This window comes from Gymnoscopelus braueri (assembly GCF_963280865.1).
Source record: "Gymnoscopelus braueri genome assembly, chromosome: 13".
Classification (NCBI taxonomy): Eukaryota; Metazoa; Chordata; class Actinopteri; order Myctophiformes; family Myctophidae; genus Gymnoscopelus; species Gymnoscopelus braueri.
This window is the reverse complement of record NC_137615.1, coordinates 26866968-26890050: the sequence shown is the minus strand read 5'-3', so window position 1 is coordinate 26890050 and position 23083 is coordinate 26866968. Positions and strand designations below refer to the sequence as shown.

The window sequence follows — 23083 nt, the reverse complement described above, 5'->3', positions numbered from 1 at the left end:
ACCAAGTAAAGCAAGATGAAATCAACAAAGGTGGATAGAAAATAATTAAAGTGTACATAATGATGTCATACTGATATTAACATATTCAACACATATAAAAGTCCTTCAAAGCAGACCGATATGTCTATTCCGACAAAAACGTTGCATTCTATTCAACCAACAATATAATGGTTTGTCCACAGTTTTACTGATTTCTAAAATGCTTAAATGCAGACCAAAACTAAGAAAACATTTAACTGGGAATGTAACATCACTGTGGCTCAGAATGAAAATCGTCTTCATTTGGTCAAAAACACAGCTCAAATCAAATCACACATTTCCCCTTTATAAATATTTCTTATAATGTATCCAACAGTTTTCTCACAATACGTCAATCCCCCACAAACAGCAAAATCCTGCACACTGCTTTAGCCAGGTATCACATTTATTAGGCTACTAATGTTTCCATCCTACATTTTTCCTTTGGATTTTTGGACAATTGCACTCATCAAGATTATTTTTGAGGTGTCAATATTTCCCTTCCCAAAAGATTAATTGGATACACACTTTTAAGTGGGCCAGTGTTCAGCAGCAAATAACACAATACTTATTTTACTTGATGTTATTTTATCATTTCTTATTTCATAGAAGACTATTTTTTACTTTGACTTTATTTTAATTATCCAGTCACTTGTCATAATGTCCCTATATTTTTAGGTCAGTTAAGGACAAATAAAGATTGTTTTCTGCCAAGATTGTGACGCAGACTCAGTATAAGGAATAATGGGCTGCACACCAAGCAATATAACTATAACTATGAAGACTGCTTTCAAATCGTTCAAACTCAAGTGGATGTCAGAGTCCATACTCCATACCACGACTATATGACAGTGGTGAACGATATAGTTATAGTGCTTGCTGTGGATGGCCCTTAAGATTAAGATGCTAAATGTCAACATATCACCAATCCATAGTGTTTTGCAAAACAGTCCAGACTCCATCAGAGATCAGACTTGAAGGCACTACACATGCACTCATCTAGTTACTCTGAAGCATTCAGAACCCACTCACACCCTTCATTTTAGAATAGGATCAATTTCTACAAATCTCACACTCTGGCTCTCATTAACTCATTCACTGCCATAACTTTATTTTTTTGCGTTTGCCCACTGCCAGAGATTTTTAATTAAAAAAAAAAAGTACTCAGGAGCCGAGATACAAAATGTTTAAGTTTTAAGTTAACAAGGAAGTGGATGGGAGTCTAGATCTTCAACAAATCATATCTCCTTGGTCTTTGGGTTAAAAAAGAAATAAATAAATAAGAAAAAAAAAAAAAAGAAAAAAAAAAGATTTTTTTTTTTTGAAAAAATTAAAAGTCGTTTTAGTCGTTCTAGGCAGGGAATGAGTTAAGCAGTCATCTGATGTCTGAAGCACAGCTATGCCCCAAAATTATGACCACTTTCCCATGAAACAAAAACTAACAGGGATTGATAAAGCTATTATGATGAATGGTTATTCAAATATAAATTAAGAGTAAAGTTCAAATACTGTGTAAAGTACAAGTATGTAATCTATGACTAATTTAAGTATTTGTATGATATGGTCTACTGTACTGTACATCACTGCGATGTATTTATCGAGAGACATTCCAGTGCAAACAGGATTCAGTGATATAGCAGGGTTTTCCAGGCGTAAACTCCAGTGTGTTGACAATATTAACCATTCCATCTGTCATACAATGTAAAACTCACAAAGATCATTGCTGGATGAGTGCATTGAGATCATCTGCTGCAAAGTGAAGAACAGGGGTTTCAGTGGTAGACTTACTCTCCACAGGACCGGCCAACACGGCCCTCATATCAGTCACTCATCATCAATGAGCTTCTCAGCACCGTTTTCTGCTTGTCTGACTGCACTGCTCCCTCCTTCCTCTCCTCCACTGCCCTCTTCCTCTTCCTCATCATCCTCTGCATAGGAGTGGGCCTGGCCGCCATAGTTGATCATGGTGCGGGAGAGGTCCACCTCGATGGGGAAGACATCTGCCTCCTTCAGAACTGCATAGCACTCGTCGTAGTATCGCGACATGCCCGACACAAAGCGCTGTAGCTGGAACACAATATCCTGGACTGGAGAGGGATGAAGGAGGGGGGAAGGAAGGGGAAGATGTGTGTGTGCAGGGGGGTACATAGAAGTCAGAAGATGCGATGAAGTGACAGGCTGACTCAGTCGAAAATCAACTGTCTAAAGGCTGCAGCATACTTCAAACAACGACAAATGCTTTTTTCGGCTTCGGAAGGGCTTGCCGAACTGAAGAAAGTTTGACGAAAGTTTTACAACAGAACTCGGAAACTCGAAAAATCCAAACTCGGCTCCAAGTTCTAAATGAAATATACGAATTATCAGAACTTGATGAGGCTTAATATAGCCGATACAGATGAATTAATATGCCTTGAGAGACGAACTAACGTGTCTTGCTATTTAGAAAAAACAAGATACATCCATTTTTGTTAAAAATATACTTTTACACCACTATGTTTTTTTCTGCATTTATTAACTGAATAGAATTGTTTTACGGTGATTTATTCTAGTTTTATGTCTGTAGTCTTGACATGCTTTATCGCTCCCCTCTGGTGAAAACTAGAGCTGCAGGAAGTGAACCAAAACAATTGAACAGTTGAACATATTGTTAATTGTTAAATTTATCTTGATTTATAAATTCTTAGAAACCCTATTATGTTATTACACGTGTCAATAGGGTAAGGGAATTAAAAAGAAAATGATATACAGTAAGGAGAGATGAAAAGAACAGACCATGTTTCTGATCCAGAAGTTCTATCTTCTCCAGCACGTCCTTCCTCATCTTGGCGAAGCGTGCCCGAGCCTCCTGTCTACACCGCAGTATCAGACGGTACTCGTAGTTACCAGTACTGACACGATACATGGGCTCTCCCATGGCCTGAGGGAACAAACATAATCACGACCAGGACTTTAAGTATTGATGAGGATATTTACAAGATGGAGGTGTTCACTGAGACAGATCCAATGTATGTCTTACTGCATACACACATGCACACAATCTCTCAAAAAACTCACAAAAAAAGTTTATTATGTCTTTCTATCCATTTACTGTATGTCTTATATATTGGACACAACCTTTGACACGATCCTGTTTAGACATGAATTTTGACCTTCTCCACAGAGCAAGCAGGCAGGCTCTATAAGCTCAGTGGGGAAAAAAATACTCTACTCGGGTGAACAGGAAAGTTACACAGTGCAGCTTTAAACTCTGATGGTTTTTATAAGGCTACTCACAATGCAACTGTACTCTTCATCATCCATCTCCTTCACCTTCAGGCAGTATGACTTAAAAACACAAGGGAATGAATACTGTAATCAGGCAAAGCAACATTTAACTTACAGTAAAGCTATAAAACATGTTGCCTTCATCTCATAAAGAAAAACGTTAAAACATTTCAGATGTATAATAAAATATGAATTGTGCATGGTGATGTGTCCTCACTAGATATTCAAACTTGACATCCAGGTACTTGCGGATGGTGAGCTTGGTGTCTGGTATGGCCTTGTGAAGGTACGTGTTCAGGTCATGAAGCATCTGTTCAACAGAAAACAATAACTTACAATAAGTGTGACAGGGCATGGTTTTGACTGCCATTTGATTTTACAGATAAAGTGGGAGAGGAACCCACCACTACAAAAAAGGCAACTGGTCAAGTTGATCTATTGGTTGGCTATTATGCATTGAGCCAATTTGCTATCCATAAACTAACTAACTACAAAAGGTGCCACACACAACTGGTGGAGATCTGTCACCCTTCACATTAAATGCCTACCCATTGACCTGCATTGAAGAGATTTCAGATGGATTAGGTACAGCAAAACAATAGGACCACATTTACAAAGCAAATATTAAAAACTCCTCGAGGACATCAAATAATGCAGTCCAAACAGATCAAAACTAAAAAGAAAATACACAAATGATTAAATAATTTCACATATTTTATAAACTGTGTGCTTAAGGGTTCCTCAAAACATTAAGCATTAAATGCTCTACACTCTATCCTGTACTCACAGGCTTGATGGTCTTCAGGAGCTGAATGCCAAATTTCTCAATGTTGCGGTGTGCCTCAGCAAACTTCACAAAAGCTTCGCTGGCTGCAGCCTGGGGTTCCCGTACGCCAATAACCGAGAACACATCCCCAAATGCTGAAAGAATTAGAATGATCATGAAGCATCAACCAAATAAGTGTGATTTTTCCAGAGGCTTGAAAGTGGCCAATTACTTTTGGACACTCGTTTGTAATACTTTGGGCCCAATCAAGATATCTGGAAAACTACCTGCTGAGCTGTCATGGGAATTTGCTGTAAACCTTGGTGCTTGGTGGATGAATCTTATTGATATAGGCCTTTCCTCTATCACCACACTTGGCCAAAATGTCCATTTAACAAGATATCTTTCAAGTTTTGTGCTTGATACTGTATCAACATGGCATATTCTATCCTCACTATTATAAGAATTGTGTTTACAGTGGACTAAATTAGTAAAACAAAAAAGTGTTATAATTGGGACATGCTCTGAGTGTGACAATTATTATTATCATTGAACTTATCTAGTGTTGAAAAAGGTGGGGTGACATGCAACACACCTCTGTGAGTTTGGGAGAGCTCAAAAAAGGCTCTGAGCAGTCTCTTTGTGTGCTCCATCAGTCCTTCAAAGAAAACAGAGACGTTATGAGAAGAAAAAAAAGTTATATCTTATTTCTGCAGTTACAGCATTGAGTACAATATATGTTCAAGGTCAGTGAACCAGGTCCCCCAACAGAACCAGCTCAAGCCCCAATTAAAAAAATATCCTAATGACCACTGATAAAGATGTAATATACTGCAAGGCAACCTTGAGCATACCTTTGTAAAGCTCTGCTGTCTTCTCCAGCTCCTCCAGTCTCTTAACCAGTCCATCTGTAAAGAAACATTAGGTACAGATTAACAATATATGCGAGACAGTCTTTAAAATGTTTAAGTCTTAGTTATATCCTTTACTACACTATTGAAATTGACGTATGAAATCCAATTAGTGTGTGTGTGTGTGTGTGTGTGTGTGTGTGTGTGTGTGTGTGTGTGTGTGTGTGTGTGTGTGTGTGTGTATATATATTTTATATATATATATATATATATATATTTTTTTTTTTAATAATCTATAAATCTATATACAGCATATTTATATAAATTATACATATCTATATACGTATACAAAGTATACACATAGTATTTAATCATAAAAATTCCACTCTCTAACCGTTGCATAGAATGGCTCTGCTGAGTCCGAGAGCATCTGCAGTGCCTGAGCTCATGTTCTCCACTAGGCGGTGCTTTACTTTCTTCAGCACTGAAACAAACAAGGAAACAATACATTCATGGTGTTTTAACTGGCTCTTAATGAAAGTGTTTATTATTGTATATTATTGACAATGGGTGGAAACTGTACTAAAGTAAATCTCTTTCTCTCATTCTCTCTCTCTCTCTCTAAAGGTCGTCCTCGGACGAGCCATCCAACCGTGTTTTGCAGGAGGGTTATTAAATAATTGTTCATTGTGCGAATAATATGTAAAGGTGAACAATTGTTTGTATTATTACTCATCTATTCCAGTCATTTCCTTATTGGAGCAATTACCTATATCCAGAGACTTCCCCTGTTTGGGGTCCGCCTGAAGTTTGTTGTAGTGGATTGTTGCTTCTCCCTGTAGAAGCATATAATAAAACATAATTAACAATACATAGTAACAGAATACAGATACACCTGTATATGAATAAAATAAGCTGTTATAAACCTATAGATACGTATTATAGTTACATCAATGTGGAGATCACTGTATTCAAAAATATATATATTTATGTCCATGAGGGAAAAAACACCTAAATATTTCATAACTGAGTCCGACTTAAACTTAATGTCCATCTATTTATACTGTAAACCAATAACTGAAATTAAAAAGCACAAGTGTAGTTAAATAATGAAGAACACAGGTATTTTGCACACCTTGCAACTAATGCTGAGATTAAATTCCACATGCAGTCTTTGCAATTGTTGGACAGTCAATGACACAATCTAATCCTTTAATTCCTAAACTGGACCCTCATTCTAATCCACTGTAGGGGGGGTCATGGAACTTCCTGTGTGTTCACAATGGAGCCCAAAAACAACACAGCCACTCTGCATTGGTGACAGTATGTCACATGCTACCATCTTTTGTTCCCATTTCTCTAGAAGTGAACTGGGCTTGTTAGCAATGTCCCTCTTCTGCACAGTCTGATTTTGGGATTACACCAAAAATCAAGTGAGGTCAGTGACATACGTTACAGGACGTACCTTTCATACATACTGAAGTAATCTGTAAGTACTGTAACTTGTTCTTGGTTTGAATTTTCATTGACAATGTACCGCAGCCAAAATAACACATGACATACATAATACATATATCCAGTACATGAAATGTATATAATTAAAAAAGGGTATGCAATCACTCAAAAAGGGTAGAAAAGTTAATATTTCATCCATGGCACATGGATGAAATATTTCAATCAAAGACGTTTCACGTTGGTTCAGCTAATTTGGTTTGTAGAATAGAAAATAATCTCCAGGCAACAGTTACTAATTTAACCTGGCACAAAAACACATGTATCACCATTTGGCTAGTGGCTGGTGTTACCATCCCTTCTCAGTTAACAGCTGGGGACCAGATTTTCCAACCGGGTTGTCCATTGTTAAACAACTGAACACTTGAGACAGAATGGCTTTAATGAAAACTATTATTGTAAGGTTATATGTATAAAATTCAATATGTTTTCAAAGGAGAGATATTTTGCAATAGCCTGGTTTTGCCAAAGTAAATTAGTTAATGACAGCCGTCTATTTCTCCATCCCCCATTACTGTGTACCTGTACAGCTTGAATCATCTTGGCCACCTCCACCTTGGTCTTTCCCTTCACAGGCTTGCCATTCACTCCTGTAATTTCATCACCAGCTGCCACTGTCCCCTCCAGAGCTGCAGGGGTATTGTCAAAGACCTGCGAGACAATAGAAATACGATTTAAAAAGGCAGCAATTACAACATCCCATAAGACAGCAAATGATAGATAGATTTTTCACTTAACCAAATCACACCTGTATTTACCACCGTTTTGCCAAACTAATATAAGATTGTATAAAATGGTGCCAATTATGGTACATGTGAAATTAACAATCGTTTCCTAGTTGAAGATGTCTAGTACATCTGCTGTATTATTTGTACTGCACTTCAATCACTGGTACTCTCAAAGGACTGTACAGATGCAATGGAAACTTCAAGGCACCAATGTAGGCTAGTACAACACTTATTATGAAATCAGTTTACATGTACCTACCTGTACAATGTAGAGACAGGGGCAGTACTGTGCCCCACCCCCAATGCTGATCCCTATCAGGTTCTGAGCATCTTTCTTCAGAGTCACAGTTCCAGGTACTGTCGGTATCCCCCTTTAGAGGAGACACCGTTAAATCATCCCTTAAACCTGTTTTATACTTTGTTGTCAACCGTATCTTCAAGTGAAAAACGACGAAAAATGACGCTTGTACTGTATGATGAAGCATAAACTAGGCTTTACTCTCAATGCAATTAATTTCACTCTACAGTATGTCCCAAAATACAATACAGTGGATTGAAAATGTTACTGTGGCAATGATTCTTATAGCTTAGAGCTAAGTCATTCAAAACAAACACCTCAATATAACAGAAAACTTAAGGGTGACAATTATTCTAACTTACAACTTGTCCTCTTCCAACTCATAGTCCATGTCTGTAAACATATCAGGCCAGCGTCACCCCGTCCTTGTGTAACCTGATATTGAACAGGGTAACATTACAATCAAGTCTGCCTGAACAATGACATAATGTAGAAAGGGGGAGATATAATGTACTTTTAAGGGTGTGCATCTCTAAGACAGTGGTTCTGAACCCTTTTCAGGCCGTGACCCCCCAAAAATAATCGTATTTGAACTGGGGGCCCCCCACCCTGATAATCACTTGGTATGTTCAGGCATTACATTTTGGGTTCCACAGATAAATATTGCGAAAATAACTGATCTACAAGCTCATAACGCCTCGCTTTGCGAGGAGCTGTGAGCTTGTAGATCGTCTTTTTTCACAATCTTTGCCTCTTTCTTATATTATTTAGCAATTTGACCAATGTTTGACCAGTTTTATAGTATAGTTTGTTGATTATTTTGAATGCTGTTTTTTTTTGGTATTAAAAAGGTCATAAAAGTCTTTAAATTGTCATTTCACTGTCATCTAGGGACCCCCAGGGGGGTCCCAACCCCCACGCTGAGAACCACTGCTCTAAGACATATAAAAGGAAGAGGATCCATTGGGTTCCATTTCTACACTCTCGGGAGTTAAATGTAGCAGCAGAGACTATGGATTTAGCTGTCTGACAGCCAGTCACTGTCTGTAGGAGGCTGGCTGCTGCACAACTGGACCAAACAGCTGGTAACAGTAACAGTATACTGACGGTAGCCAGCTGGAATAACAAGTGAAGTAAAACTCAATTGACAAGATAGAAAGCATGCATGAAGCTGATGTAGCAAAAGAAAAACAAATGAGTTTGGTCGCTGGGTATAAAAAAAGACCCTCAAACGGTGACGTTAACGGGGAAAGGGGCTAGCTAGCGTGCTAGCTAAATTAGCCTCAGACAGCAGGTGTATTTGGGAACAAATGAATAATAATAATAAGAAATAGGAATAAGAAGTCGCGGGTTTACCTTTGAAAGAAGGGCCAATAGTTACTCTCATACAAATGTCCCTTGACATCTATATGAAAGCTGGTTTTGATCAAAATGTTCCTTTTATTTGCAAGTGTTTCATTTCTGGATTGTCTGCCTCTGTCTGACAGATCTGTTTACTTTCCGTCGTCACTTCCGGTAACTCAGCGGAAGTTGGAGAGAGAGAAGCAGAAATATGATGCAAATTAAAAGCTTAATTGTTCAATGCATAATATAATTTTAATGTTGATTCAATCCAAGGGTAAAAGTAACTTTAGTAGGAGCGTTCAAAAGGCCCTGAATAATGTTTTTTTTAAAAATATCTCACACACTGTTTACACAGATTACTCATTGATCAAGGCAAGTTAATCTTTATCACATTCTTTCAATGTTTACATTGTGAGGGAAACTGCTGTGAGTGAATAGTGGTTGAAAGTGGTTTGTCACTAGAGTAGCCTATAAGCCTCTGATCATTAAGACCTACTGTGAAGTTTGTGTTTGTTTACAAAAAAATACTTTTTTGTTTCAGGATTATTCTCAACCCTCCCAAGAAGTAAAATGAGCATGGTACGTACGTTTGACTGACTTGTGTGTGGGGATGATTTTGTTCAAGTAAAATTGTGTGCTATTAGTTGTAAAGGCTACTGCAACTGAACTTCACAAATGATGGTGACGATGATCCAACAAATTAAGATATTACAATTATTACTGAAGAAACTTTAAACTGCAGTTTAAATTGTGTTGTTCAGGAACTTGAACTGAAGAATGTGGCCCTGAGAGCTGGAGATCAGCTGAACCTGAAGGGCCAGATTTTACATGATGCTGACAGGTAAACCTACTTCATGCAAATACATTTAATGATTCACACTCGGGCCTTTAACTGGGAATATGGTATCGTTGATGTCTCTTCAAAGGGAGTTGTAGTTTGAAGCAGCAATCCTGAGAAATGTTGAATTTTGCATTGAAGCCTACTTTAATAGCACAGTAATTACACTGTACAGACCTATACTGTGTATTTGGAAAATGATATGTGGACCTACTCCTCATTCCAATCATTAACACTACTACTAAGACTTGACTTTACATTTTTAGTCGATTATTATACATATTTTAATCATGTCATTCTCAATCCAGGTTCCAGATTGACCTGGGCTGTGAGGCAGATGAACTGGCGCTGCACTTTAACCCTCGTTTCCATGACGATGAAGATGGATCTGTGCTTGTGTGCAACTCAAAGACTGATGGATGCTGGGGTGATGAGAAGAGGGAAACACACAACCCTTTAAAGAGGGGCTCTGAAGTGAAGGTGAGACAATATTGACATACTGTAAGTAAGAAGGTGTTGGATGTACAGTAGGTGGGGCAAACTAAGAAAATGCTGCAGGAGTTTTGACATAACATGAAGTAGTGATATGGGTGCTTAATTCAACCTATTGGCATTGATAATGAGGTACATTTGTGCTTGTGCACCATGTGTATTTGTATTTTTAACCTCACATACTAGCTGGCTTCTACGGATGCCGTGTCAGACATTTGGTCGGTACGGTCTTTAGTGGACTATCTTTACTTGCACACAAGAAGATACATCAAAATCTAATAGGTGGGCCAGCGATCCGGGCACTTAGGCTGAATGTAGCCTGACAGTGCGTCACGGGTTCGACTCCGGAGCTCGACGGCCTTTGCTGCGTGTCCCCGTTTCCTGTCTCTCTTCACTTATACTATCCAAAAAATTGACATATGCCTATAGGATGTAAGGAGTACACTTATAGGGCCCTATCTTCTGTCTACATAAGGCATCTAAATAGGGCCCAGGCCTTAGTATTGTTTGCTCATTCTTGACCTAATAAATTACTGTTGACAAACAAACAAACAAACTGTGAATGTTTATTAAAGCTAAAGTTGTGCACAAAATAAGAAAGGCACTAGGATGGCAGGAACACAGGTAACTGTAGTAACACATGTAGTTGTTACCACATACAGTAGTGCTGCCTGATGAACTAGTGTTCTTACTCACTGTTGTTTTCTTTCCTTGTATTGTAGTATATTTTCTATAGTTTGGTAACTGCTTGGAAACTCTTTCCCCCACTTTTCTTTGTGGTTGTATTTCAGTGGTGCCACATAGGTGTAAAGATACTAGGAATGTCTGACGTTGAACAATAAAATTACCATCAACATTTATTTTCTCTCTAGATTGTTGTGAAGCTGACTGGAGACATGTTTGAAGTGGAGCTTCCTGATGGAGAGGAAGTTCAGTTCCCCAACCGTGACGGCATGGACATCATCAGCTACGTCAGAGTTAGAGGAGACTTCAGACTCACCTCTTTTAAGATCTGCTAGGAAGAGAGCTCTAGATTGAATTAGGCAGTTTGAACTATGCAGTTCGCGTGATAAATTGTTGAAATCATCTTAAAACAACATGGACTAATTCATTGTGAAGTATTGTTGTATTCATGTATTCATTATTAATTAATTAATTCATTCATTCATTCATTCATTCATAGTTCATAATTCATGACTACTGTCTGTATATTGCTACACATAAATTCTTGTTCAAATGGATATTATCCTTCAATATGTACTGTATGTCTTAAAAAAGTCTGAACACAAATGGGCTATAAATTGTTGATCTTAATAGCAAATGTATTGGAAACGTATTCACTATTTGCAATATAATTAAAGTATGTGGTAAAATGAATCAGAATATAAAGAGATTCAGGGGGCATAAAAGAAAACAGGTGGAAACGTAAAAGTAAAATGTATTCTTGTATATTGGTGTCAAGTTTGTCAACAATGCTATGATACAGGACTTCAGAACAAGTTGGTCATACTGTACAGTGGCCACTAGTAATCTTAGCTGTGTGATTACTTGCTAGGCATCCTCTACCCTAAAATGTTATATCTTCGCTTGTACTTGGGTGCTGTAAGCTTTTCTCATTCATGAAGCTATACAGTGTACATGAATGTGGCATTAAGATTAAAATGCAAGACACTTCTTCTACACAGCTGTGAAGAGTCTTTTAAATGGGCTGATTTGCTGATAGTATTCATACAAATGACCTTAATAAAACCCATTATGCATTTATATTGAATTATTAGCACTAAAAGCATTTTAGATTACTCCCCCCCCCACACACACACACACTAATAAACTCACACTACAAAAATGAACTGTTTCAATTGAACATATTTAACAAACAGTATAACAATAGGCAAGAATTTAGTTTCCTTCTATGATGTAAAATACAAAGTAATAATACAAAAGTAATAAATATTTAAAGCAAAGTAACAAAGAATACACAATACCAATTTGCTAAGTACAAATAAATACTCAATAACAATTTACAGTAAAGTTAGATTCATAAAAAACAACTGACTTGTTGATAGAAGTTCAGTATTACTTTCTCTTATACGCTGAATGGTAAGTATTTTCCACAGTATACTACTTATATCTACATTACATCTCACATCACAACAAAGAACAAAATAAACAAAACTAGAAAAAGTGCTCCTCGGAGCACAGGTCTCCGCCAGGTCAGGTAGGTTATTGTGGCCTCCTGGTGGCGCTATAATAGGCCAATGTGAAAAGGGTGCCATTTCTTCTTAGGCCTTGCACGGCAATCTGACAGTGCATTCATGATTTGATGCATTTTGTTCAAAAAAAATGTTTTGATAAATTAGACCTGCTGGTGGCGCTATAACAAGCCAATCTTAAAAGGGTGGCATTTGTTCCGCAACTTCCGCAACATGCAAAGTTTGACCGCAATCGGGCGCTGTGTTCATGATTTGCGGCATTTTGTTCAAAACGAGCCACTACTGCAAACTTTAGATGTGAATCTTAGCCTTTCAGGATGGAATATGAAAAATCAAACAGATTGACCTTGATCACATGACTATAGAGATCATGTATACCGATTTGCGTGAATTTTGGATGAAATCAGAAGTAGTAATATAAAGAAATTTGTTTTACATAAGTCGGCCTCCTGGTGGCGCTATAAAAGGCAAATGTGGAAAATGCAGTGCAAAGGTTTTTCCTTGACCTCTAGGGAGTGCGCATACAGAGTTTTACACAGATCGGTGCAGTTATAGGTAAAAACATGAATCGGCCTGTTATAGCGCCACCATGAGGGCGATTTGAAAAATTTCTCCCTCTGCATAGTGGGAATGTGCGTGCAAAGTTTCACGGAAATTGCATGCTGTGTTCACGATTTGAGGCATTTTGTTCAAAACGGAGCATTCCTTTAAACTTTGGAAGCAATTTTTAGGCAATCAGGATGGAGTATAAAAAATCGGAAACACTTATTTTGTTTAATGACTATAGAGATACTGTGTACCAATTTGCATGATGTTTGGACAAAATCTGTAGGAGTACTGTCAAAAAATGTGTTTTGCAAAAAGCGGCCTCCTGGTGGCGCTATAACAGGCCCATGTGAAAATCAGAGGTTCTGAATTGGCATGAAACTGTGCACACACAGGGAGTGTGTGTGCACAGTTTCACTGTGATCAAGCCAACGGTGCGGGAGATTAGCTGTTCACAGACGGACACACACACGGACGGACGGACACACACACACACGGACGGACGGACAGGGGGCAAAACATACTCTCGCCATGCCTTTCGGCCTGGCGGAGACAATAAGAAAATAACCTACATTATTCATTTCAACTCACGAATAAAAGGAATAGTCTATAGCACTCATTTTCTTCTAAAACTCGTCTTAGAACCTAATTGTTCATCCCACTGATCCCAGTAATGACCTATTTTTCTTTTTGTTCACCCCTACCCATTATGTCTCTGTTAAGTCATTGTATGCAATATTGTCAACAGTGTATACTGTATGTTTGTTTTTAATCTTACATTGGATTCAAGGTGTTACCATGACTGAAGTTACTAAGCTACTACCAGTCTTTAAAAGGTACAATAATTTATTGTAATTCTGTGCAATCGACTGAAAGAATATGTCATTTAAGTCATTATCCCTTTTTCATGATATTGTGAACAGTTGTAGCAGAACCCAAAGGGCATTCAGGTGACTAATGTTAACATTGCACACCGGCATTGTTCATATAGTTTACTCATTGATCAAGGCAACAGTTCATCTTCATCACTATAGAAATGCAGACCACCACCACATTCTATCAATGTTTCCATTGTGAAGGAAACTGCTATGCTGAGTGAATCAATTGGTTGAAAGTGGTTTGTTACCTTTCAATAGATTATTTCATCATGATGTATGATTAGTCATGATTCAGTCAATGAACACTCACATGCCCTGCTTCTTCCTTGTCTCATTTGAACTTGTATAAAAAGCTTACAGTTCTACAGCCACTGACAGATCACTCAGATCACTGCTGTTGTTGGAGAGAGGTTTGTGTTTGTGGACTAAAGACCATTTTCTATCTCTGTTCCAGGATTATTCTCCAGCCTCCCAAGAATCAAAATGAGCATGGTATGTTGGACTGCCTTGCCTTGAGGTTTTAATTGTGTTTTACATTATTGTATTCTGTGTCACCTTGACACTGATTTCAATCGATTTTAAAAACTTAAATAGAGGATTATTTTCTGTGTGTGTGTGTGTGCGCGTGTGTCTGTGCGCCTGCGTGTGTGTGTGTGTGTGTGTGTGTGTGTGTGTGTGTGTGTGTGTGTGTGTGTGTGTGTGTGTGTGTGTGTGTGTGTGTGTGTGTGTGCGCGCGTGCGTGCGTGCGCGTGCGCGTGCGTGTGCGTGTGCGTGTGCGTGTGCGTGTGTGTGTGTGTGTGTGTGTGTGTGTGTGTGTGTGTGTGTGTGTATGCATGCGTGTAAAGGCTACTGCAATGATCATAGTGTCAGTCAGATATTATCAATTATAATAATTACTGAAGAAACTTTAAACTGCAATATCCTATGTGTTTTTCAGAAAGTTGAATTGAACTATTTGGCCCTGAAAGCTGGAGATCGTCTGAAAGTGAAGGGACGGATTTTACATGATGCTGACAGGTAAGCCTATACTGTGTAAGCAAATAGCAAATACATTGAGAAATTATTCACTCTCAGGACCTTCAAGTGAGAAACTGCTACTCTTCCAAAAAAAAGGTTTAAAGCAGCAATGGTAATATGTAAATCATGAGCCATGTGTAAATTCACAATTCACATTTAAAAACATATAGTGTATAGATGTATCTAATTATTGATTGATGTTCAACACAACCTATTCCTCATTCCAAATTGTGCACGACTTGACATTTTCTTAAATGACCACTTTAATTCAGGTTCAGCATTGACCTGGGCTGGGATAGAGATAACTTGGCGCTGCACTTTAACCCTCGTTTCTGTGACGAAAAAGATGGATCCGTGCTCGTGTGCAACTCAAGGCTGTCAGGTGGCTGGGGTTCTGAGGAGAGGAAACAGAACCCTTTACAGAAGGGCTCTGAAGTGAAGGTGAGACTATATGGTTACACAGTAAATGGTGATGGAAAATAGTGTTTTCACAAAATAAAGTGGTTATATTAGGCCTATCTTTAAACATTTTTGTTTATTTAATTCAATTCATGGATGCTGAGGTCAATTTGCACTGTATGTATCTTTTCATAGTTCTTGAACTACAAAATTATTATCAACATGTCTTTCTTCTAGATTGTTGTGAAGCTGACTGAAAACATGTTTACAGTGGAGCTTCCTGATGGAGAGGAAGTTCAGTTCCCCAACCATGACGTCAGGCCCATTATCAGCTACGTCTGCATTAGAGGAGACTTCAGAGTCGAATCTTTTAAAATCTGCTAGGAAAGAACTACTTTGAACCAAGTTAAAGCCACTGAACAACTGAAGTGTCAACATTTCTGTGTGATTTGTATATTTTAATGATTGACAAAGTGAGAATGTATTGATATACAATAAATATCAGTTATGGCTGTGCCTGTGGGGACAGTCTGAAAACACTGACATTTGAAAACTATAACTTGTATTGTGTTATTTTTTGAAATTCCACAGCCTAGAGAAGCAATAAAGTTGCAGCAATGAAGTATGACATATAAGCATCATTATCAAAAATCACCATTTTATTATGACAGCACTACTGTAAGTTTTAGACATACAGTAGACTAAAATACTAACATATGTTAGTAATATTGGAAGATGTTTTATAAACAATCATATGCACTGTTTTGCAAACATGTTACACATACAGATAGTTATCACATATGGAAATCATTCTTCTTAAAAACAAATCACAGAGATAAAAGACCTTGTTGTCTTCATAGTTTTTGTAATACCTTCATTACTCACATGAGACAATTGCCTGCTTATAAAGAGGGTAGCCATTACAACAAGCAAGACAGTTCTGCAAAGATGCTCTTCAAGTTCATCACTGAATGGGAGTTGACTAGAGATACCTTTGATAACTTTAATGTATATGCCAAGAGAGAAATTGATTACTGAATATGAGAGTGTGTTAGGAGAGCAAAATAAATGCACATCACTGTTCATTGTTTGCAGTGTTCTCATCCTGCAATAAACACGGCAGGAACATCATCATGTTTCATTCTCTTCTATGTTAATGGCATAGTGTGCAATGATAAGAGTCAATATTGTTAGTGACATGTCTTGGACAAATAATACAATGTTGGTAGTTTCAAATGTAAGTTTGAGGAAGTCTGAAAGAGCTTTTTTTTACTTGTAAAATTGTGTTAATGATCAAAAATATAATATTTCTTACTTGAGGGACCAAGAACCCAGAACAGTGAATGGTTCTTATGGTTTTAATAGGCTTGATAAAGGTTATATTGCCTTTCATACAGACTTTCAATGTCTAGACTTTGATCTCTTCCTCCTCCTCAGAGAAGGTATATGTTGTTTTTTGGCTGCAGGTGAAAGCAGGTGAGATGGTGTCCTTAGCCTGTGTGAAGGACCCGCACCCATAGTGACGTGAAAGCATGTCAGCTGCCCTCTGAAACCTTTCTGCCTCCATCACTGGTTCCACTATTGGAGGTGACCCCATGGAGGCATCTGGTGTCTTCACAGATGTCCTGTCTTCATCTTGTGAGCTACAAGAGCGCTCTCTGTTATTTATGCTCCCTCTTAATGACACGCTTCCCACAATGGTGTTGGGTGAACTCATTACAGGGCTGTCCTCAACCATCTCAGTGATGGAGGTCCTCTCCTCATCATCTTCCTCCATTTCTCCCTCAGCCTGGCTGTGATTGTACATCTGAAGGCAGCTGGGGTTGTCGATTAAGCTCAGCACCTCACTCATGAGGGAGGGGCCGAGGTCTACTGTGAACGAGGAGAAGGAGTCAGAGCGTGTCAGCGTAATGCCCCCGCTGTCCAGAAAAGAACCACGGTGGTCGTCTCCATCCTGAAACTGTCTGTCGAGGCGGGAGAGTCGGGGCAGAGTTACAAAACCAGACTGCAGACCTGCACACAGTAAAAGAGGGAAAGAGACATTGGTCAAAGACATGACATGGATCGGGCGGGCGGGCGGACCTCTGACTCATGTCAATGCAGCTAGTCCCAAATATGGAGTGTGTTGTCTAAGCCTCAATGTGTTGTCATGGCATCAGGCGCAAACAAATCAGTCATCTCCATATATAGGCACAAAATGGGCATATATTACATGGGCATATACTGATGACATCAGAGATCTCCATAAATGGGCATAAAAGGGACATGGACTGACAGATATAGATATCTCTATGGGCATAAAAGGGACAAGGACTGACAGATACAGAGATCTCCATATGGACATATCAGTTGGACCAGCGGTATGACGTACGTGTGAGGGCCGCCCAAACTCTATATACGCAGCCCGAACCTCTAGTAGGTGAAAAAATTACAGAGAAACTTTGAATTTTGTGCATGACAGCTCATTCTCTTTTCAATGGGGCCCCTATTATAGGAAGCTGAATTTGCTCATATTTAGATAGCCATGTGATCAAAGTTGTGGAATGTCTGAGTCTACAAGTCTGAGTTGTTACACAGACCCACACACATTTTTCTATAAGGTGTTGTGACCTTGACAAGCACAATTTGACATTTGGATTGAAAGACGTGGAGTATATAAGGAAGGACAGAGCCTGTTGTGAAGTTGAAGTTGAAAGTGAAGTTCACTTGGTCTTGATTACTAGACTAAACATATTTATAGTTAGAAACATGTGTATTAATTGAACTGATTCACCATCTCCTTGCTCAACCTATCAAGAAATGTAGTGTTACTGTATGTACTGCAGTGTAACTGTTCCACCAGAAGGTGGAAGTATATAACAGCCCAATGGTATTGTAGGTGTTTTCCATGCCACCATTCTAACCCACACACATTCCAGAGTGCCATGACTTCACTGGCTCTGAATGCTCCCTGAAGGGACAGGCTGAGTTTTTATGTCTTCTGGACAGTCCCATGGTGGTTTTGAAAAGAATAGTTATAAAAAAGGGAGAACATTAACAGAGAAGTAAAAGATAACAGTAAAAGGGAAAAAGAAAAGGGTCTTGGCTAAAAGGAAGAACAAACAAGAGCTCGCAGGGCATACAAATGCCAAGTGAGAGGAAAGTGAGAAGGACACTGGCTAGAGACGATAATGTATCAGAGGACCAACTGGCTTCAGAGCCTATAGGGTCGGCAAGAAAAAAGCATATTCATTTCATTCACACCAATAACAATAAATGAATGAAACAGTGATGTTAACATTATCATTGGTAAATAAGCTACCTTTCTTTAAAAGGTGCTATAATTAATTTGCATTCTGTGCCATCAACTGACACAAATTATTTACATGCAATAACTGTTCATAAAGCTTCAATCAACTCCCTGGCTCACTGACTGTCTGTATCCCTCAACTCACTGATCACTGTCCGTCACCAGTGGTGGACAAAGTACTCAACTCCAGTATTTGAGTCAAAGTGTAGATACTCCTGGTCAAATATTACTCAACTACATGACTGTGCAAGTTGTTAAATTCATACTTGAGTTAAAGTATGAAAAGTACTGTACTGCACAAAAGTACATTTTCTTTTTAACATCAATGCATTGCTATATTGACATTTAGACATTTTCACAGAAAATTTGAATAAATGTAATAATAGTGAGAATAGCCGATCTACAACAACGCTTTGTGAGCTTGTAGTTCAGCTATTTTCACTATTTTTGAAGTAGAGTATAATGTAGCCTACTTGTTTTCACCTTCCTAGAAATGTAGTGGAGTAAAAAGTACAATATTTAAGTCATAAGTATCCCAAAACACTAATGCTCAAGTAAAATACAGATACTCAAAGATTTTATTGAAGTACTGTACTCAAGTAAATGTACTTTGTTACTGTCCACCACTGTTTGGTGTCACCCCTCAACCCACTGCTGACTGACTGTCTGTGCCCTCACTCCACCGCTCTCACTTTGGGTAAATTCTTTCTGGGTTGGGTAATGAATCCAGAGTCGGAAGGGGGAATTCCAGATGACCCACATATGCTGTAATGAAACTCAACGTGCTCCACATATACACACACACACACACGCACACACGCATGCACGCACGCACACACCTACGCACACACACTTCTGTTCCGTAAGCACTGATTGGTTAGCGGATATAATGAATGGTGTGTTTATACCATGCAGTCAAGCAAGCACATAGATGACAGGAAATGCCCTCTAAGTATCTTTCTCTGCCAGCTGTGTATGTTCTTGTTTATAGACATAATTGTGAACAGGTGTTGCCTAGGTGAGTCCAGAAAAGGTTATTCTGTTTGTTGGTTGCCTTGGAGGGAAGATGTCGAAGGGAGGTCAAACTCCCTCTTTGCGTGCAAATATGTTTGTGGTGTGGTGTGTGAGCATATTTGTTTGCATATGTGCAAGTTTGGTATGCATGCGGGTGTCTACTGTATGTGTGCGCCTGTATCATTGTTCAGTTCATCTCTGAACCTCCTCTTGAGCGCCTCCTCTTGTCTTAGATAATGTGAACATAGAGAGGAGAAAGGGTAGAGCTCCCTCTTTGTACAAAGTGAATATTCATGTCACAGTTTGCTGTAGTTAAGCTGACTTTCGTGCTGAATTTCAGCACGTACCAAGATCACCCTCATGCTGAAACTTGTTTTTGCTGAGGTGGGTGAAAGAATACCAATCTGGGTTTTGCTATATAGTGTGCTGTTTTAGTCCACAGATGTACACTATCCATGGCTGCTGCTAAAATCTCATATCCCCTGATTGGGTCTTTGCTATAATGAGTGTGGTGTCAACCTTAAAGGAGTAGTTCACCCAAAGAAATATTTATTTTCTATCAATTACATAATTAGAATTACACCTGCGTAGTCTCTGGTAGGAGACTCAATTTACCAGCCACCCCATCATCAAATTATTGGCTCAGGAATGCGACAAAAACAAAAAATCTCCATGAATTCAAGACTTCATGGGCTGTGTAATTGATAGAAAATAGTATTTTTGGGGTGAACTACTCCTTTAAGGGTGTGTTATGAGAAATTAGCACATTATCTGTGATAATGTGACCAGCTCTTGGTTTGCGCTTGCGTTTGAAGATTTTTTGACATACAGACAGACCAACAAACACCATGGCTAATATGCATGGTCACAGTAATAATAAGCCATTAGTTGTTTGTTTTGTTTTTTAGGCTTGGCCTTAAAGCTGCTGCAAGCTTTCTCAAAATGAATTAGTATAACATGCTGTTAGTGTTATGGTTATGGTTATGGTTATGGTTATGGTTATGGTTATGGTTATGGTTATGGTTATGGTTAGGGATCGGGTTTGGGTTGGGCTTGGTCTTGGGTTTATTTTTCCCTGAAGGTCAACTTTACTTTCCGGTTGGGACACAATAGTTTTTCTGTAGATTTTTTTATGAATTAATGGTGATTGTATCATCAGATATTTCTGGAAGCCTTTTCCCTATGCTCTGAGTCATCATCTGTTTTCTCACCATATGTGTAGAAGGAGTCATCGGCAGAGCTGACAGAACTGGGAAACAGCACCCTCTGTGAGCAGCCGTTGGGAGAGTCTATGTTGAGCTGAGGCAGGGAGATGGCATTCTTGATGATGGGCGAGATGGGCGGCGGTGGGGGCGAAAGGTCACGGGAGCCCCCCCTCGGTCGCGGTTCTGGGTTTTTGCGTACAGTCCGAAAATTGCGTGTGAAAAACCCAGTGGACTTGGAGCTGTTTGCTGAGTCTGGACTTCCTGGCTCCCCTTTGCCCCCATGGTTACTTAGGAACGAGGTGTCACCAAACACATCCCCACCACGGCCAACGTGCATGGTGTGTCGGAAGTCACCCATGGGTGGGCTGATCATGTCCACAGAGAGGTCGCTCTTAAACCGACGTTTCCCCTGAGAGGCGGAAACTAGGCCCTTTATCCCTGGCATTTTTCCCAGACTCATGGTGGCAAAACAAAAATCAAAACAAAAAACAAGAAGCAGTAATATCCCTTTTGATTCAATTCAGGATGTCAGAATTCCAGTTCACCAGTCCAAGTTTGAGTTCCAGTACAAGATCCACTGTGAAGAGAGAAGAAAATATGAACTTTGAGAGGCTGGATAGGAAAGACAGAATATACAAATATTTTATACAAATCTGTTGAGAAAATGTTTATAATCCTTTCTCTGCAGGGCACTGATTCTACCCAAGTTTGTAGTCAGTCTCTCTTTTTCTATCGCTTTCAGTCCTACTTTCTCTGTCCCTTCTCTTTCTTTGTGCCTCTTTCCCAACAACAATACATCTCTTTAGAAAATCTGTCAGAGAGAAACCTCTTGTCTCCTTCATAGCAGCAGCTTTCAACCATGTGAAATAAAAAAAAGCAGATAAATTACAAGGTCACATCTCACGGCTTCCTCTGGTCACCACAGCTTATGTGGGTGGAGAGCTTGGGATTGGGTGTATTTTTGACGTTTTGGTTTGTGAATGTCAGTTCCAAAATACATGCAGTTGTGGCTTTAAATGTATTGAGATGTGATCCCAGAGCGTAGGAACTCAATTGTACTCAACTCTTTGTGAACCGCCCCAAACACACACAGACGCACAGACGCACAGACGCACACACACACACACACACACACACACACACACACACACACACACACACACACACACACACACACACACACACACACACACACACACACACACACACACACACACACACACACACACACACACACACACACACACACACACACACACACACCACATACACGCACAGTGGAAATAACGTTTTGATTATATGTCTTTTTGGAAGTGGATGACAGCTTAATTGTTAGTCTTTCATTTGTGACACTGAAACCATTCAGATATAATTTCCTCTCCATTGACCAGCCCACACCTGCAAACACCTCAATTTGAATCAGTCAACACAGAATTATAGTTACAACTGTATCACTTAGATGCAATCTCCTCTTTCTAACTGTATCACTTAGATGCAATCTCCTCTTTCTAATTACCAGTTTATAATACAGTATAATTTGACTTCCCTTAAATGTTATTTGAGCCGTATGCTAGTGGCTCAAGCAGTTAGTGTGACTTCCAAATAATAAAAGGCCAAAATGTGATTTCATGGGTTTGAATTTGGCGCATAGTTATATACTTGCTCTCAACTTGCTCTTTCCTGTCTCTGTTTATCCAATAAAGCAGGAATGCCTTCAAATGACCTTTAAAAAGTGATTTTACATTTCCACCAACGCAATGCTCCTTTAGAGAGAATGGCAAACAAGTCGTTAATCTGGGTTGTGAAGTACAAATGTACTACCTGGTTACACCAGCATCCTAGCTATATGAGCCTGTTTACAAACCGTTTAGCCTACTTACAGCCCACCCGTCTAGACACTAATCACTACAGTGGAGGTTTATGAGAGCCTTGTAAAACCCAAAATAAATGTTACTATCTTCTTCTTTTTTTACTTCCCTGAGACTAGAATTTCTGTTCCAGTTCTGGCGTTATAATTGGCAGATACGTGTGCTTTTTTCAGGTAATGCAACATAACATTATACTGGACTGATTGTAGTATGACTGTGGTATGTCAGCTTTTATAATCTGCCAACCCAAAACACGTTTCGAAGGTTAGAAATAACTTTGTAAAGCAAATCTAATTTGTGTTTTCCCCACTCACCACTACTTAGGTTACAGGGTAGATGACCTTTGTTTCACACAGGAAACACTTTCATTAGTAACTTTCTTTTCATCCCTGAGAGATTAATCAGAACTGTCACTTCTGATCCCATCCAGCACACTTATACACTGTACAGTACTAAAACACTGAAATATGAGCATAATGCCTCACTTTCATTTACCAACAAATGTTTACGAGGCTTATCTAATGTTGCTGTTTTTACCTGTCC

The 23083-nt window shown here is 39.0% G+C and overlaps 4 protein-coding genes across 4 annotated transcripts in view; 2 read left to right on the top strand and 2 right to left on the bottom strand.

The window, feature by feature from the left end:
- Window positions 1-30: 30 nt before the first annotated feature.
- pick1 (protein interacting with prkca 1) lies at window positions 31-8943 on the bottom strand. Its single transcript, XM_080447644.1, has 13 exons — window positions 8794-8943; window positions 7800-7872; window positions 7399-7510; window positions 6934-7062; window positions 5669-5735; window positions 5294-5383; window positions 4903-4956; window positions 4644-4706; window positions 4070-4203; window positions 3500-3592; window positions 3292-3342; window positions 2791-2935; window positions 31-2105 (listed from the first exon to the last, which is right to left on the bottom strand). Exons 2-13 carry the CDS (start codon window positions 7838-7840, stop codon window positions 1843-1845), a joined length of 1242 nt encoding a protein of 413 aa, XP_080303770.1. The 5' UTR covers window positions 7841-7872; window positions 8794-8943; the 3' UTR covers window positions 31-1842.
- On the top strand, window positions 8359-11130 carry LOC308099072 (galectin-2-like; the record flags this gene model as incomplete). The annotated part of the gene is made up of 5 exons (XM_080447645.1): window positions 8359-8522; window positions 9323-9360; window positions 9543-9622; window positions 9928-10099; window positions 10984-11130. The coding sequence occupies exons 2-5, from the start codon at window positions 9352-9354 to the stop codon at window positions 11128-11130; spliced, it is 408 nt and encodes a 135-aa protein (XP_080303771.1). The 5' UTR covers window positions 8359-8522; window positions 9323-9351.
- A 3000-nt stretch (window positions 11131-14130) lies between these two features.
- LOC308099485 (galectin-2-like) lies at window positions 14131-15548 on the top strand (the record flags this gene model as incomplete). The annotated part of the gene is made up of 4 exons (XM_080448229.1): window positions 14131-14240; window positions 14686-14765; window positions 15038-15206; window positions 15402-15548. Exons 1-4 carry the CDS (start codon window positions 14232-14234, stop codon window positions 15546-15548), a joined length of 405 nt encoding a protein of 134 aa, XP_080304355.1. The 5' UTR covers window positions 14131-14231.
- Window positions 15549-15822: 274 nt separating this feature from the next.
- The window catches only part of LOC308099761 (cdc42 effector protein 1-like), a 12976-nt gene continuing 5715 nt past the window's right edge, over window positions 15823-23083 (bottom strand). The window contains exons 3-4 of the mRNA XM_080448516.1: window positions 20679-21249; window positions 15823-17177 (exon numbers count right to left, since the gene is read on the bottom strand). Coding sequence (XP_080304642.1) covers window positions 16573-17177; window positions 20679-21132 — 1059 coding nt within the window. The 5' untranslated portion in view covers window positions 21133-21249 and the 3' untranslated portion in view covers window positions 15823-16572. The remainder of the gene's footprint in view (window positions 17178-20678; window positions 21250-23083) is intronic.